General features: G+C 43.5%; 1 protein-coding gene across 1 annotated transcript; it reads right to left on the reverse strand.

The window, feature by feature from the left end:
- Positions 1-248: 248 nt before the first annotated feature.
- IL36RN (interleukin 36 receptor antagonist) lies at positions 249-3,684 on the reverse strand. Its single transcript, XM_084993355.1, has 4 exons — positions 3,656-3,684; positions 2,044-2,129; positions 641-768; positions 249-473 (listed from the first exon to the last, which is right to left on the reverse strand). Exons 1-4 carry the CDS (start codon positions 3,682-3,684, stop codon positions 249-251), a joined length of 468 nt encoding a protein of 155 aa, XP_084849481.1.
- Between the last annotated feature and the right edge of the window lie 13,379 nt (positions 3,685-17,063).

The raw sequence follows: 17,063 nt of genomic DNA on the forward strand, positions 1-17,063 counted from the left end.
TCTGGTGGTTTTGCAAGATTTGACACCAGTAGCACCACCCAGTGGGGAAGGAAACTATAGACAAAGCCCCAAATCTCAGAAGGATTTACCCAAACTGGGAAACAGACAGAGGAAGTGTGGCTGTGTGCCCAGCCCATCCAAGGGGGGAGCCCTGGGAGCAGAGGCAGGTTCATCACCATGGGGTTCTCTTCCTGTGCCTCCCGCCCCGGCCTGAGCTGGTCTGCAGGGAGCCCAGGGGGCATGTTGCACTAGTCACATGGCTGGAAGTAGAAGTCAGTGATGGGGTCATCCCAGCTGGCATCCTTTGGGAGCTGGGTGAGTCGGAGAGGCTGGTCTGCCTCGGGCATGGTGCAGAGAAACCAGCCCGGGTAGGCGGCCGACTCGAAGCTGGATGTAAGCCCTGTGTCCCGCCGGTAGAAGGTGAAACTCTTGGACTCCTTGGCTCCATGGTAGAGCTCCATGATGTTCACCGACTACAAGCAGAGGGCACGGCAGGTGAGGGGCAGGAGGCAGGCCGAGGGCACGGGAGGCAGAGCTGCCATCCACAGAACTCTGCCAGGGAGGGGTGCCCGCGCTGCCGTGGGATGGGCATCCTTGGCTTAATGACGCCACGTGGTGAGGCTGCCCTGAGGGGACCCACCTCTAGCTTCAGAATTGGTTCCTGCCCCGTCCCACACGACAGGCACTGGCTCCCACCCTGGACGCCCAGGATGACTGGAGAGAACTTGGCATCCAGGGACCGATTGGGGACAACGCTGATCTCCTCACCTGAGGAAGGAAGCACACTCCAGAGCTTTGACCGCCCCTCTCTCACTCTCCCCACCCTGTGCCCAGGCTGAGCAGGAGCAGGGGCCTTGTAGCAACTGTCATGGAGGGAAGGGTGGTCTCCTGCCGGGTGGCCCAGGGGACATCAAGGGGCACAGCATATGGTACCCCTCCCCCCCCCACACAATGCCCACTCCCTTGTCCAGTCTTCTCCAAGCCCCAAGGGAGATTTTACCATCTCTCTCTCTCTCTCTTTTTTTTTTTTTTTGGTCTTTTTAGGGCCACATCCTCGGCATATGGAAGTTTCCAAGCTAGGGGTCTAATCAGAGTTGCAACTGCCAGCCTACACCACAGCCACAGTAACACTGGATCCTTAAACCACTGAGTGAGGCCAGGGATAGAACCCGAGTCCTCATGGATACCAGCCGGGTTCGTTACTGCTGAGCCACTAGGTGAACTCCTGACCACCTCTTTTAATGCCCCTGGACCCTCCAGCATCTTTTCTTAATTTTGTCTTGATGAGCCTCCCATTAGCATTATTGGGACATCTTTCTATTCCCTGTAAGAGTCCTGAGAACAGAAAAGGGTCTCATTCCTCTTTTCCACACAATCCCTCCATCACACACACACACACACACACACACACACACACACACACACACAGCCTCACAGAGGTCTCTGCCTGGCCTCAGCACCCAGTAAGGATGTTCCAGGTGGGCAGGTTATGCTGCTTTAGGGAGAAGGTACATCATGCTGGGTGGAGCAGAGTGAATTAGCATGAGGCCAGGTGATGCCACTTGCTGCTCTGGGTCCCTGCACTGTGAGTAACCAAGGACCCTCAGAGAGCAGAGGGTACCCAAGAGGACCCACTCCCCCTTAGGGGTAAAGATGTTGGAGAACCTTGTAAATCAACAATAATTCCAAAATTTTTTTTTTTTAAAAAGGTGTGAAGAACCTGCCATAGTTCATTCCTCAGCACCGGCTCTCAGGAAAAAGGATGTTTGACCCAAGACCACCTATGAGGAAATGACAAAATCTCCATCTTGGAAAATACCCCCACTTCTGCATTGAGGCTTCCAGTGGAACCAGGGCATGGCACCACGCTGGAAGCTGTGGTATTTCTTTTGGTCCTTGCTCAGAGCCTGGTTTTGTGATGCCCCATCTACTATGTCGGGCCCAGGGTCTGTAGACTTGTGCCAATGTTTTTGACCCTCTTCAGTTCCCTCCCTTCAGAGTTCATAGAGACCTGGGGACTTGGGGTCACGTTTTGTCACCAACCTTTAATGACCTTCCCTGCTTTAAGCCCTCCGGCTAGAAGCTGGTTATCTTGCAGATAAAGCACCTTCAGTGCTGCATCCTTCATTCTGAAACAACAGCCAGGAGGACACACAGTTAGGGGAGGTGGGTGTGCTCCAGCTTGCCTGGGCCCTAGAGAGTCCCCCAGTTTCAGGCACTGTCACTCTCTCTTCCTACTGCACTGGAAAGTTCTCTCCCAGCCCTGCCAGGTTCATGCCTACCAATAGGACAATCCATAGCCTCCCATTTTACTCTGGGATTGGCCTCTTGACCTTATTCAATTAATTCTGGACTAACTAAACTCTTCCATGTGTTATATTGGGAAAGAAACTAAACTTGGCCTTGAAGTCCTGCGTTCTCATCCTGACTATGCCACCTTCACTGCTGAGTCACAACAGGTGAGACAATCTCCCTTTCTGGGTCTGAGTTTACTCATTGCTAAACTGAGAAGATGGGTTAGATGCTGCTCAGGCCTCTTCCAGATGGAAATGCACCTTCATTGACTTCTGCCTTTACCTCTGCGTTTATCGGCCAATTAGCCCCAACCAAGTGAGGAGTTTATTTTCTGTTTTTTCTTTTTAGGCCCTCATCTGTGGCATATGGAAGTTCCTGAGCTAGGGGTCCAAATGGAGCTGCAGCTGCCTGCTTACACCACAGGCACGGCAATACCAGATCCCCAACCCATTGAATGAGGCCAAGGGGATCAAACCCACATCCTCATGGATACTAGTCACATTCTTAACCCCCGAGGCACAATGGGAACTCCAGGAATTTCTTTAAATTTAAAATTGTTTCCTTTTGCTTTCTTTCACATCTACGATCTCAACTGATTTTCTGACCTCCTGTGAGGTGAAAGATGCATTCTAAAGGGGGTTCCTCCAAATGTTATATGGAAGAAAAAGTATGCTGGGTACAGATTCGACGTTGGCTAAACATAATTAAACACATCTCTACTTCGAAGTGACCAATATGCTGAGTTGTGCTATGGTCCTGTTTTATGACCTAGAAAGCAGTACTTCCCCCATTTCATTGACTGAGGAACGCCCCTGAATAAAGCCACTCATAGGACTGAGGGTTCCACAGAACACACTTTGGGAAAAGCTATGCTAGATTCTGAATTGAGTGAGAGCAGACTTATCTTATTCACTGTTGCAAAAGTCCAGAGCATAGCTGGCTCAGCACATGGCAGTGGACAGACAGACTGATGAAAGACTTCTGCTGTTGCTGTTTTGTCCCAAAGGGCAGCAAGAAGGTAGTGGCCAAACCGTCATCAATTAATCCTTGTGGGTGGTGACACCTGAGCCTCCTAACTCCCATTCTCATTGGGATGGACAAGGTCACAGCTCTATACAGGGTGAGTCCCTCCCTCTCATCAGGGAACCCCCAGAAAGGGGCCGGACACAGTCTTGGAGAATTCACTGCCTTCTCTAAGGGCAGTGAGGTTTATCCACACCTTCCCTGCTGCCACCCTACCAAGAGAGCCCCGGCTCCAGACAGTCATAGCCCAGCCCTCCCTGGAAAGGCTGGACAACAGATCTACATGTAAGTGACCCCCCACAAAGGACATGACCAGATCGGAAGTTCAGACACTCACCGGAAGCACAGCGCCCCACTCAGGACCATCTTGAGCTTCACAGGGTGTGGACTCTCCTATTTTGAGATAACAGATAATCTTAGGTGGAGAGAGAGGCAAGGCTGGCAGGGGCTTTTTAGCAAGCAGCCTCCCAAGCCCCACCCCATCCTCAGCATGGGAACAACCCCCACAAAGCTGATGCTTTTAGGTCTGGGATTGGAGGAGGATGGCGCCCAGCTCCTCAAAGGACACCTCAGAATGCTTTTGTCTCCTGGCGGAGCCTGTGATTTCTGCCTGCTCCTTCAAGGATGCCTCAGCCCTTTTAATGATGCTCTAGGGAGGGGCCCCTGAAACTGCCTCGGCCTCAGGAGTGGCAGGATTTCCAGAGTGATTTCATATGACCTTAAGCTTCCAGAAATACCTGCTGCTCATTTTCTCTCTCAGGGAGGGACGCTTCTGGAGACAGTCTTCTTCCAGCAATTCTGAAGGACTTTCAGGGGCTTTCCAGCCTTTCATGAGCACTCAGCTCCTGCATATCTGGCCCTTCCAGACCCAAGGGCATCAGGCAGAGGGCAGCTCGAGGAGAGCAGATTCTAGAATGACCACAATTCCCCTTCCTCCTCCCCTCCTTCCTTCTCTCCCTCTTTTCTTCCCTCCCTCCTTCTTTTCCCCCTGCCTCCTTGCTTTTGCCATGCATACGTATGGGAAACATTGGAGGTGAAGGTATCCTGCTTAGGGGATGTTAAGTCTTTATATTCATTGAAGAAAATCCTGAAAATCTAGAATGACCAAAAAGAAAAACCATGAACATGTGTCTTCTGTGTGTACATCATCAGCAAACCAAGGACAACAGTTTTTCCTCTGCACATATGTACATGTAATCATCACACTTTACATACAATCACACCCCAGAATCTGCACTCTTCAACCCACTTTTTTAAGGTAGCAAAATAGCAAAATCTCTTTCCATACCAAGTATAATGATATCAGAACATCGAATAGTTGTATAGTGTTTCATTCTATAGATGTAACATTATTTATTTATGGCAATCAGTTATTAGTCTTTATTATTATTATTTTTATTATTGTGTTATTGAAAATAAAGTTGTGGCAAACATCTCTGTACCAACATATTTGCTCATGTGTCTTGTCATTTTCTTAGGAAGTAAAACCCAGTTTGGGGCATCTTTGATGGACTTTCTTCAGTACCCAATTGATAAAATAACTTGTGATTTTGTAAAAAATCATGCAGATTTAATCCATCCATACACTCTCTGTGATGGATCTAAATGAAAGATAAGCATCATTGCATAATAACAATTTATTTATGTCTTGAGTACTGCTGATAACCATTTATTGTTATGGCGTACATTGTAAAGAAATTGTGTTCAGTCATATATTGTAAAATGTCCTTAAGATGTTCAAAAATAAACAAAATATCAAGTTGTTCAAAGGATAGAAAAATAGATCATCACTCATAATGCCACTAATGTGATAAACACTCTTCAGAAAATGTAGAGACTTATGCAACATTATCAAGTTGGCATACATTGGCCAACTAGAAATGACACTATTTTTGCAAATGGTTGCAAAAAAGAACAAAACAAAACAGAAACTCCAGAAAGTGTTAGCCAATAGGCAAGGTGGCTTTAAGGAAACAGGCTCGCATCTGGAAAGTGTTAATAGAGAAGCAGATTTTGTTTCCCCTAAAAAGGCACAATGCCATTGGTCCAGGATACCCTCTCTGATTTCCCTACCCCAGTGATACGCATCTGTCTGACCTCTGGATGCTGCCATGGTGCTTTATAAAGCTCTTTCTCATTCTGCTAATAAGGAGTGAGGCCAGGACATGTGCCCCTGAGATGCTGAGGGTACTAGAGGATGTCTCTGCCAGCTCCTGCAATGTGCATAACAGGGGAAGGATCCAGAGGGAATGAATGGGGCAAAGACTGGATGAGCCAAGGTGAAGGTGAGAAAAATAAAACAAGCCCCTGTTAAGAAGAGTTCTCCCTCTGAACTTGAAAATAAGGCACAATGATGGTGGCACGTGTTCTCCATATCATCCTGGAGCATGGTCAAACTGGCCCTGCCAACAGTTACCCACTTCTCTGGGGAATGTCTATCTTTGTTTGATTTAATTAATGTAGATTAGATATCAAACTCTGTGAAGTTAGATGGAAGAGAAGATTGATAAATTGCAAATGATTTCTACCTGATAGGAACAATGGCCCCAGAGGGTACAGTTGTATTGCCTTGCAATCCATTAGGCAGTTTTTTTAAATCTAAGCTGATCTATTCCACTATTTCTTCCCTTACTGACCATATCAGCCTCTGTTCCTTGACTTATCTTTTGAATCAGCTTTATCATCCTGCCAGTTCCTTTATTTATTAATAGTGAGAAGTCTTTGACACAGGCTCACTCTGTGTTTGCATGAGAATTTTGGATTTCTTGAAAATTAAACTGGCATGACCTAAGACAATATTATTTTCTCAGCAGACTCACATACCATGTGCGCTGGTTTTAAAATACATCCACGAATTCTTTGAAACTCTACCCTTTAACAGGCTGAGATTATTTCTCCTTCCTTTGAGTGTGGGCTGGACTCAGTGACTTGCTTCTAAAGAACAGAAGCAAGATGGTGAAAGATGTCACTTCTGAGGCTAGGCTAGGTCATAGAAGGCGTTGCAGCTTCCTCCTTCACCTCTTTCTTTCTTTCTTTCTTTCTTTCTTTCTTTCTTTCTTTCTTTCTTTCTTTCTTTCTTTCTTTCTTTCCCTCTCTCTCTTTCTTTCTTTCTCTTTCTTTCTTTCTCTGTCTCTCTCTCTCTTTCTTCCTTTCTTTCTTTCTTTCATTCTTTCTTTCTCTGTCTCTCTCTCTTTCTTTCTCTCTCTCTCTCTCTCTCTTCCTTCCTTCCTTCTTTCATTTTTTTTGTATTCTTTTTATAGCCACACCTGCGGTATATAGAGGTTCCCAGGCTAGTGGTCCAGTCGGGTTCTTAACCCTCTGAACCACAATGGGAACTCCCCTCCTTGACCTTCCTTGAACCACTCACCTGTGAGGAGCCAGCTACCATGTTGTAAGCAGCCTATGGCAAGGCCCACGTGGTGAGGAACTTGGACCTTTTGCCTGAGTTCATGCTCAAACCCGCCAGCCCCTCTCAAGCCTTCAGCTGACACCACTTTTCAGATTCCTGATTTTGAGAATATATGGGAAATAATAAATATTTGTTGTTTTAAGCTGCTACATTTGGGGATAATTTCTTAAACAGCTGTGGGTAAGTAATACACCTTGTCACCACATGGCATGCAGTTTTTACTTTCAATTCGTCATGGATTTATATGACCATGGAGATGCCCAGAGGCTGTGAAGGGGTAATGATCCCCACGGCCACCTCATCACCCTTGAGAGAGTGGCTTCTGCTCTTGCCATAGAGACGAGGACTCACATAGCCCCAGTGTACAACCTGTACATATGTACAGAAGGACACATTCATAGGTTATTATAACAAAATGGTATTTTTTTGTTAAATAGATACATTTAACAATAATTGAAATAACTAGTATTGAGTTTGTAATTCACTATGCCCCTTGGATGATGTTTAGTGGTTGGCCTAAATGTTCTCATTTTGGCCTCAGAACTGCCCCATGCGGTAAATACCACTATTATCATGTTTCATTTATGGATGTGGAAACCAGGCATAGGAAGATGAACCATAGCCTGATATTGGACCTATAATTAGTATGAGTCAAAACCAAATCCAGGAAACCCGAGTCCAAAGCTATTGACCCTCAAGACACAACGCAGCCTACACCACAGGCACAGCAACACCAGATCCGAGCCACGTCTGTGACCTACACCACAGCTCACAGCAATGCTGGATCCTTGACCCAGTGAGTGAGGCCAGGGATTGAACCTGTATCCTCGTGGATCCTAGTTGGGTTTGTTAGCACTAAACCATGACCTGAACTCCCTCTCAGAGAGTTCTAATGCTTCTGGCTCCTCATTCTCTTGACATAGCAGTTAAGACCAGGGTGGACAACCTCAGCCTGTGGGCTAAGATGGGCTCACTGTTTGTTTTACCATGCTTATTCGCTTACACAGTCTATGGCTGCTCCTGTACTACAACGATAATGCTGAATATATGTGACAGAAAATGCATAGTTGTCGAAGCCTAAGAAATTTAGGACCTGGCTCTTAGAGAAGAATTGTGCTGAACTCTGGTCAAGACTGTCTAGACTTGAGTTTCCATTGTGGCTCAGAGGGTTAAGAACATGATATAGGAGTTCCCATCATAGCTCAGTGGTTAATGAACTTGACTGCTAACCATGAGGTTGTGGGTTCGATCCCTGGCCTCTCTCAGTGGGTTAGGGATCTGGCATTGCTGTGGCTGTGGTGTAGGCTGACAGCTGCAGCTCTGATTCAATCCCTAGCCTAGGAACCTCCATATGCTGTGGGTGCATCCCTGAAAAAACAAAAAACAAAAAACAAACAAACAAACAAAAAAAGACAAAAGACCAAAAAAAAAAAAAACCACGATATAGTCTCCATAAGGATTTGGGTTTGATATCTGGCCCCACTCAGCCAGTTAAAGATCGGCATTGCCAAGAGCTGTGGTACAGGTCACTGATTCAGCTCAGATCCTGTGTTGCTGTGGCTGTGGTGTAGGCTGGTAGCTGCAGCTCCAATTCAACACCTTAGCCTGGGAACTTTCATATGCCACGGGTGTGGCTGCTGAAAAAAAAAAAATAGGACTGTCTAGACTCAAATCCCAAATCTATTACTTATTAGCATGTGTCTTTCATCTAGTTATTTAACCTTTTTGTGTTTTGAAGTTCTAATTTGTGAAGGGAGGGGAAAGAGTGCTTACCCAGGGTGGTTGATAAGATTAAATGAGCTGATAAGGTCAAGTGTTAGGAAGCATGCCTGGCACGTCTCAGGCGCTGAAACTTCAGCTATATCACCCACGGCAGCCACTCCATGGCCTTGGGAAATTTGCTTCACCTCTCTGATGTGATGATTCACCTAGCCTCCTTTTGTTTTTCTATGAAGAGGAGAGCAATACCCTCTGGTTGTCATGAAGACCGGAAGAGACAGAGGCTGTGAAGTGCATGGCGGGCACTTAGCACAAACCCGCAGACACTTGCCTCCCGCCTCTTCTGTGTTTCCTGGTCTCTGAGGCCGCCAGCCCCGGCCATGTAGAGAGGAAACTGGGAACACGAAAGAGGCCAAGTTTACATTCACCTAAATTGGGTCTAGTTCAAGGCCAATCACTTCATTGCATGTGCTAATGTGCTTACCTGGGCCAGTGAAGAAGGTCCCCACTTGGCATGGCTGGGTGATTGCACTGCATGCTACAGGATTTCCAAGTTACTTACAAGAAGGTTGGTTAACATTCGCCATACACTCACTGTGCCCAACACCATCAAAAGCAGTACAGCCGCTGCTGTGCCAGGGGTCCCATGAGATAGGTGCTATTCTTATTCCCATTTAACTGATAAGACAAAATAAGGCTTAGAGAGGTTAAGCAACTCAACCAAGATCACAGACTAGCAAGAGATGGACTTGGTATTGGTACCCTGGCAGTTCGATTCTGCACTAACTTACCCCCAGCCCCTGCAGTGAACAAACCAACCACGTAGTACATACAGAATCAAGCAATAGAGGGAAGGAGGGCAGAGCTGGAGGCTAAGGCATCTCTCTTCCAGGGGTCTCTTTGCAGGGAGGACCAAGGGGCTTCTCAAGAAGAACAGAAAGGCAGTGGAAACCACCAGAGTTGGTCCAGAGACAAAGGGCTCCACCATTGCTGAGTGTGGCAGACCTCAGGATGACAGGGGTCACTCACACCTTGGGTGGATCACACCTGTGGGCTTAGGACATTGTGAAGTCTCCACATGGCACAGGAGAGATGAGAGTGATGAACAGACAGCCTCCAGGGACCCCCGAGTGGAAAGGGGACATCCTATATGGCCCTGGACTCCTACCCCCACTCCAGCCACATTCTATCGTCACTGTGAGAGTGACAGAGGAAAAGATGCTGCTGGCCCCCTAGCATCTGAGAAATGCTGAACTCCTCGTGGAATCACTGCAGATCTGGGCACTGCAGCTTGGGGCTGAGCCAGAGAGGTGTCGCTTTGTTGGCTTTGCTTAGTCTGGTGGCATCTTCTAGGGTGCGAGGGCTGGGGAATAGGCCAGTTCTACAAGCTGGGATCAGGAATGTGAGGGCGACGCAGGAGGTGGCGTGAGGACCTGTGTGTGTCGCACCCACAGGCAGTTTCTCCCAACTGAGTCACCAAGGGCGTGACCAGAGCCACAGGCAGCCTCCTTACCTCACATCCAGGTGATACCCTCTGGGGCCTGAGGACTTACCTCCCACAGAGAGTGGGCTTTGGTCACTGCTGGACTTCTGTCTGCAGAGCAGCTAGGACATGAGCCAGCATCTGGACCTGGGCAGAACTGGAATTATGTGGCAGGAAAAAGCCAGCAGTTCAGGAGTGCTGGTCTGGTTCCCTTCTCCCTGCTCCCTGGGCCCTCCCCTCCTCCTGCTCCACCAGTGTAGGCTCTGTGTGCACAGCTAGGACTTCACCAGAGAGGGCGCTTTCCCAGAGGCTGGAGCAGGTAGATCACACTTCGATGCATCACTTCCAAACATCCATGGAACCAGTCCATGCAGACTGCTCCTTTCCACAAAGGACTTGGATCAGTGAGCACCCCCAGCAGAGCGTGGCAGGGCAAGTGGAGCTGCAGTGGTGCTCCTGGGAGGAGGCCCTAAGACTTCCTTAGCTCTGTCAGTGATGCTTGGCACAGGGTGCATAAAATCATTCCCTTTTTGAGCTTCTTAAGAACAGGGACTATTTCTTCTATTTTAATTGTTTTTTTCTGTTTTGGGATAACATTGATTACAATGTATTTGTACATTTGTCTTTTCTAGTTTAAAAATTTTTATTACAGGAGTTCCTGTTGTGGCTCAGTGAAAACAAACCTAACTAGTATCCATGAGGACATGGGTTCAATCCCTGGCCTCAGTCAATGGGATTAAGGACCCGGTGTTGCTGTGAACTCTGGTGTCAGTTGCAGACGCAGCTCCGATTAGACCCCTAGCCTAGGAACTTCCACATACCACACCTGTAGAAGCCTCTCTGCCCCAAAATTATTATTATCGTTAACTGTGGTAAAGTACCTATAACACAAAAGTTACCATTTTAACCATTTTTAGGTGTATAGTTCAATGTGTTAAGTACAGTGTGCAACCATTATTACCATCCATTTCCAGAACTTACAAAACTGAAACTTTGTATCCATTAAACATTAACTCCTCCTTTCTCCCTCCCCCCAACCCCTGGAACCCACAATTCTACATCTGTCTCTGAATTTGACTACTCTAAGTTTTGTAATCATGGCCAAGGAGTTAAGGTGATGGACTTGCATTATATTGCTCTAAGTACCTCACATAAGTGGAATAATATGGTATTTGTCCTTTTGCGATGGGCTTATTTCACTTAACACGATGTCCTCATCCATGTTGGAGCATGTGTGAGAGTTTCCTTCCTTTTTAAGGCTGAGTAACATTGCATTGTTTGAATATACCACACCTTATTTATTTATTTATCCATCGATGGACACTGAGTTGCCTCCATTGGTGGGTGGGGGGGCTATTGTGAGTGATGTTACTGTGAACATGGGTGTTCAAATATCTGTTCAAGTCCCTGCTTTCGATTCTTTGGGGTATACACCTAGAAGTAAATTGTTGATTCCTATAGTAATTCTATATTTAATTTTTTAGGAACCACCATACTGGTTTCCATAAGAGCTGCATTTTACAGTTCCGCCAGCTATACACAAACGTTTCTGTTTCAACTTCTTCAGGTTCTCACCAGCACTTGCCATTTTCTGTTGTGGTGTTGTTGTCTTTAATAACCACGCTGACCCATATGAGATAGTATCTCATGACTCTGGTTTGCATTTCCCTAATGATTAGCGATGTTGAACTTTTTTTTTTTTTTTAATTCCTGATAGCCATTTGTGTATCTCCTTTGGGGAAGCTTAAATAACATTTCAAATCATCTGACCATTTTTGAATCAGGTTGTTTGTTTTATGGTTGTTGAGTTGTAGGAGTTCTTTGTATATGCTGGATATTAACTTCTTATCATATGTATAATTCCCAATCAGGGGTTTCTTTTTCATTCTTTTATTAAAAAGATACTTGGCAATGTACTTTAATGTATAGAAGGTTTTTTTTTTATGTAGTCCCATTTATCTATTTTTTCTTTTATTGTCTTTTGGTGTCCAAGAAATCATTGTCAATCAAACATCATGAAGCTTTTTCTTTATGTCTTCTTCTAAGGGTTTTATAGTTTAACTCTTACATGCTAGTCTTTGGCCTCTTTTGAGTTGATTTTCATATGTGGTATAAGGAATGGATCCGACTTCATTCTTTTGCAAGGTGGATATCTAGTTTTCCCAGCATCATTTGTTGAAATGATTGTCCTTTCCCCTTTGAATGGTCTTGACACACGTGTGAAAATCAATTGATCATCTGTGTGAGGGTTATTTCTCTTCTATTTATCCATATGTCTTTTTTTTTCATATGTGTTTCTTTGCAATGAGAGCAACTTTGTGGCTTTGTACAATCACCACCACAGTCAAGATACAGAGCTATCCCATCACCACGAGGCTCTCTCATGCTACCCCTTTATAGCCACAGTCTAGCCTCCACCCCAAACCCTAATCCTTAGTGACCACTATCTGCCTTTTTTTTTGGTCTTTTGTCCTTTTGTCCTTTTAGGGCTGCATCTGGAGCATATGGAGGTTCCCAGGCTAGGGGTCTAATCGGAGCTGTTGCTGCGGGCCACAGCCACAGCCACAGCAAAGCCAGATCCAAGCCACGTCTTCAACCTACACCACAGCTCATGGCAACGCCAGATCCTTAACCCACTGAGAGAGGCCAAGGATCAAACCCACAATCTCATGGTTTCTAGTTGGGTTCTTTTCTGCTAAGCCAAGACGGGAACTCTACTATCTGCTTTTTAAAAAGCTCCAATTTGCTGGGAACATTTTAGTTTGACTCCTGTTGCTTCAGCATAAGTATTAATAATGTCTTTACACGTGTTTTTTATAAAGCGTCCTAGTTTGATAATATATTTAATTCATTTTCCTTTACTGAGATTACAAATGTTTTTTGTTGCACCTACCCTGTGATTTTTGTCTTAGGTTTTCTGCTTAACATAATTTTTGCTGTGCTACCTTCATGATTTTGACTTGCCTGATTTAATATTTTGTGTGTGTTTGTTTGTTTCACTGCCTTCTCTTCTAATGTATGAGGAGCATACAAGTCTATTCTTATTTTTTATACCGTTAACTTAAATTTCTGATACATAGAAAGCGTTTTTTCATTTTCTTTAAAAATATGTGTTATTTGTTATTCTGCACATTATATGCTACAGGATGAAACTCGGGGCCAATTTATGTGCTTTAAATAAATTAGATTTTTATTTCTTAGAAGAAATTGAAGGGTTAATATATTGAGGTCAGTTTATATCAGGGGTCAGCAAACTATGGCCCATAAGCCAAATCTGGCCCACCAGCTATTTTGCACAGTCTATGAGCTAAGAATATTTTTCACATTTTTTAATAAGTGAAATAAAATTTTTAAAAGATAATATTTCAGAGAAGTAACATTAATATGAATTTCAAATTTCAGTGTCCATAAGTAAGGTTTATTGTGACATGGCTTTGCTCATTGACTTATGTATTGTCTATGCCTATTTTTGTGCTGCTTCTTCAACAGAGCTGAATGGTCGTCGCAGAGACTGTAGGCTGACAAAGCCTAAAATCTTTATCATTTGGTCCTTTATGGAAAAAACTTTGCCAACCACTAGATCACTAGTCAAATGTTGCCTTGCTGTGCTTCCTTAGTTCAGGTATGCATAGATTTTTCACTTTTTTTTGCTTTTCAGGGCCCAATCCATGGCATTTGGAAGTTCCCAGGCTAGGGGTTGATTTGGAGCTGTAGCTGCTGGCCTTCACCACAGCCACAGCAACATCGGATCTGAACCATGTCTGTAACCTACACCACAGCTCATGGCAACACTGGATCCTTAACCCACTCAGCAAGGCCAGGGATCAAACCCAAATCCTTATGGATACTAGTAGGATTTGTTTCCACTGTGCCGCAATGGGCACTCCACCTGCATTCTAGCTTTGATCTGGCATTTCTGATAACAGTATCTTCTGCATGTGATTTATCTTTCCAGATACACAGTAAAATCTTAGGAAGACAAGTTCGTCAGTCACATTGAGAGGCTGAACCACATTGCATTGTATAGAAGCTAATCTGAGACTCTTTCTATAAATATAAGTGGGTTACAGTTTTGGGGGGAAAAAACTGTAACTGCAATGTATACATCTAAGGATAACCTGACCCCCTTGCTGTACAGCGGGAAAATAAAAAAAAAAAAATTTCTACTTAGAAAAGTTTTGAAATCTTCTTTGCACTGCGATTACAGCATTATTACTATCAATTTTCTTAATTGGATTTGCTCTACTCAAATGGATAGTTGTTTCCCAGTATATGTGACAAATAAAGTAAAGCATTACAAAACTGAATATTTTAAGGAAAAATATTGTGTCATTTTACTGCAGTTAATCTTTTGAGATGTATTGCTATATGTGTCTACATAATTTGGGACACTATTTTTCTTACATGTTCCATATTCTTTTTGAAACTACTGAATACCTCTGAAACTGTAATACTCCCTACTTTTCTACATATGATTCTATTTACTTCCATGTTGTACTAACCCCCTTTATGTTAAAACATGTTAGTCTGTTTCTTTATATGCATTAAAAGTAGTGAATTACTAAACCAAAAAAAATATAAGTGGGGATTCTGTGGTATTAAGATGTACTGAGCTCTGGTTCTAGCAGGGTGGGGTAATAAGAATCAAATCTAACTCCCCACCTGAATCAACTAAAAAAAGAAAAAGAAAAAAGAAAATCTGTGAAACTATGGTTTTCAAGTACCAAAAAAGGTGTTTGAAGCCATTGAAAGGCAATGATCCTTCAGAGACAGGAAAAAATGAGGTGACTCAATAATTACCCTAGCTTTGGCACAGAAACTTGGGCAGGGCCCATCATTCTTTCTGAGCAAAAGAGATGGAGTTTTCAGTCCATGGAGATAACGGTAGTTAGAGATAATAAAATAGATTATGAGAGGGAAGAGCTGCATAGAAAACAGAATCTGGAAGGTCCTTAGAGGAACCTCAATGATAATCAGCAGAGTGGTCAATGCACGTGGGTGAGGAACCGACCCAATGGAGATAAAAACATTCTAAACAAGCCAGACTGGAAATCTCATAATTCGCAAGACATTGAGGTATGGTATTCAGAGATATCTTGCTTAAGGAGTGGAAAAAAGGAGTTCCCTTGTGGCTCAGAGGGTTAAGGTTCAGGTGATGTCACTGCTGTGGCTCTGGTTAACAGCTGTGGCACAGGTTTGACCCCTGGCTCAGGAGCTTCCGCATGCCATGGGTGTGACCAAAACCAAAAAAAGTGGAAAATAATTAAACCTGGACTAGGAGTTCCTGTCCTGGCACAGTGGAAATGAATCTGACTAGGAACCATGAGGTTTTGGGTTTGATCCCTGGCCTTGCGCAGTGGGTTAAGGAGCTGGCGTTGCTGTGAGCTGTGATGTAGGTCACAGATGTGGCATTGCTGTGGCTGTTGTGTAGGCCAGCAGCTGTAGCTCTGATTGGAGCCCTAGCCTGGGAACCTCATATGCCTAGGGTGTGGCCTTAAAAAGACAAAAAAAAATCCCACAAAACCTGGACTAAACATTGCTGTGGCCCCACCTATCAAATCTGAAAAAAAAGACTAATGTAATGTAATGATGACTAATGTAATGTCACATCCTAAATGGGACCCGGAACAGAAAAAGGATGTTAGGTAAAATTAAAGACTAGATAATATAATGTGTCAATACTGGTATATTAGCTGTAACAAATTTGTACTATGCTAATGAAAAATGTTAATAATAGGGAAAACAGAGAGCTGGGTGTATAGAACTCTCTGAAATGATTTTGTAAATCTTAAACTGTTCTAAAATTAAATGTTTAATTCAAAGACAACCAGCATCCAATAAAGTAAAATTCATAATGTCTGACATCCAATCAAAGACTACTAAGCAGTCAAAGAAAAAGAAAAAATAGACAGAGTAGGAGGAGCAAAGTAAGTTGGAACCAAACAGAACTGACACATACGTTAAAATAAAAAAAAAAATACAGGACATCAAAACAATTATTAAAACTAAAGTTCAGATTTTTAAAAGAAGAATGAAAGATTTTAAGGTGAAAACTACAATGTCTAGGATGAAATAAACAATGCATGAGTTTAATAGAAAATTTGGTATTACAGAAGAAATGATTAGTAAGCTTTAGGACATAGCAATACAAAATACCTCAAATAATGTATATAGAGAAAAGACAAAAACAAACAAAAAAGGAGAATTAGTGAGATGTAGGGCGACCTCTACTATAGAAATGGCCTAATATATATGTAATTGAAATCCTTGAAGGAGAAAATAAAGAGAGACAAAAATATATGTATAGGAGTTCCTGTCCTGGCGCAGTGGTTAACAAATACGACTAGGAACCATGAGGTTGCGGGTTCGGTCCCTGCCCTTGCTCAGTGGGTTATCGATCCGGTGTTGCGGTGAGCTGTGGTGTAGGTTGCAGAGGCGGCTCGGATCCCATGTTGCTGGGCTCTGGCGTAGGCTGGCAGCTACAGCTCTGATTAGACCCCTAGCCTGGGAACCTCCATGTGCCGTGGGAGTGGCCCAAGAAATGGCAAAAAGACAAAAAAAAAAAAAATGTATAAAGAAAGAGTGGTCAGATTTTCCCCAAATTTGATGAAAACTATAAACTCTTAAGTCCAAGAGGCTCAATGAACTTCATGCACGTAAAACATAAGAAAACTACACCGGGAACATCATAATTAAGTTGCTCAAAAAACAATGTTAACGGGAAAATCTTAAAAGCAGCCAGAGGAAAAAAGATACTTTACATATCTAGAAACAATAATAAGGATGACAGAATATTATTTTTTGTCAGAAGAAAATGCACATGAGAAGGCAGTGGAGAAACACATTTGAAGCATTAAAAGAAATAACTGTCAACTATACATTTATAGTTATATACAACTAGCAACCCATTAGGTATATAACTAGTGACTTTTATATTTATTACAACCTATTTTTAATTCTCATCAATAATATGAGTATATTTTTATGCTTTAATTATACAATAAAACCTTTTAAAGCTTTTTGTTTAGAATGGAAAATATTGGTTTAAATTAGGATAAACCTGAAATCAGTGAAATCTACAAAGTGGGATGTCATTTAAATGTGTGCAAATTTGTTTTTATATCTGTAGTATTT

This window comes from Sus scrofa, chromosome 14 (assembly GCF_054392235.1).
Source record: "Sus scrofa isolate SSC_HxYL_T2T_F1_AM1 chromosome 14, Sscrofa_HxYL_maternal_Yorkshire_Landrace_v2.0, whole genome shotgun sequence".
Taxonomy (NCBI): domain Eukaryota; kingdom Metazoa; phylum Chordata; class Mammalia; order Artiodactyla; family Suidae; genus Sus; species Sus scrofa.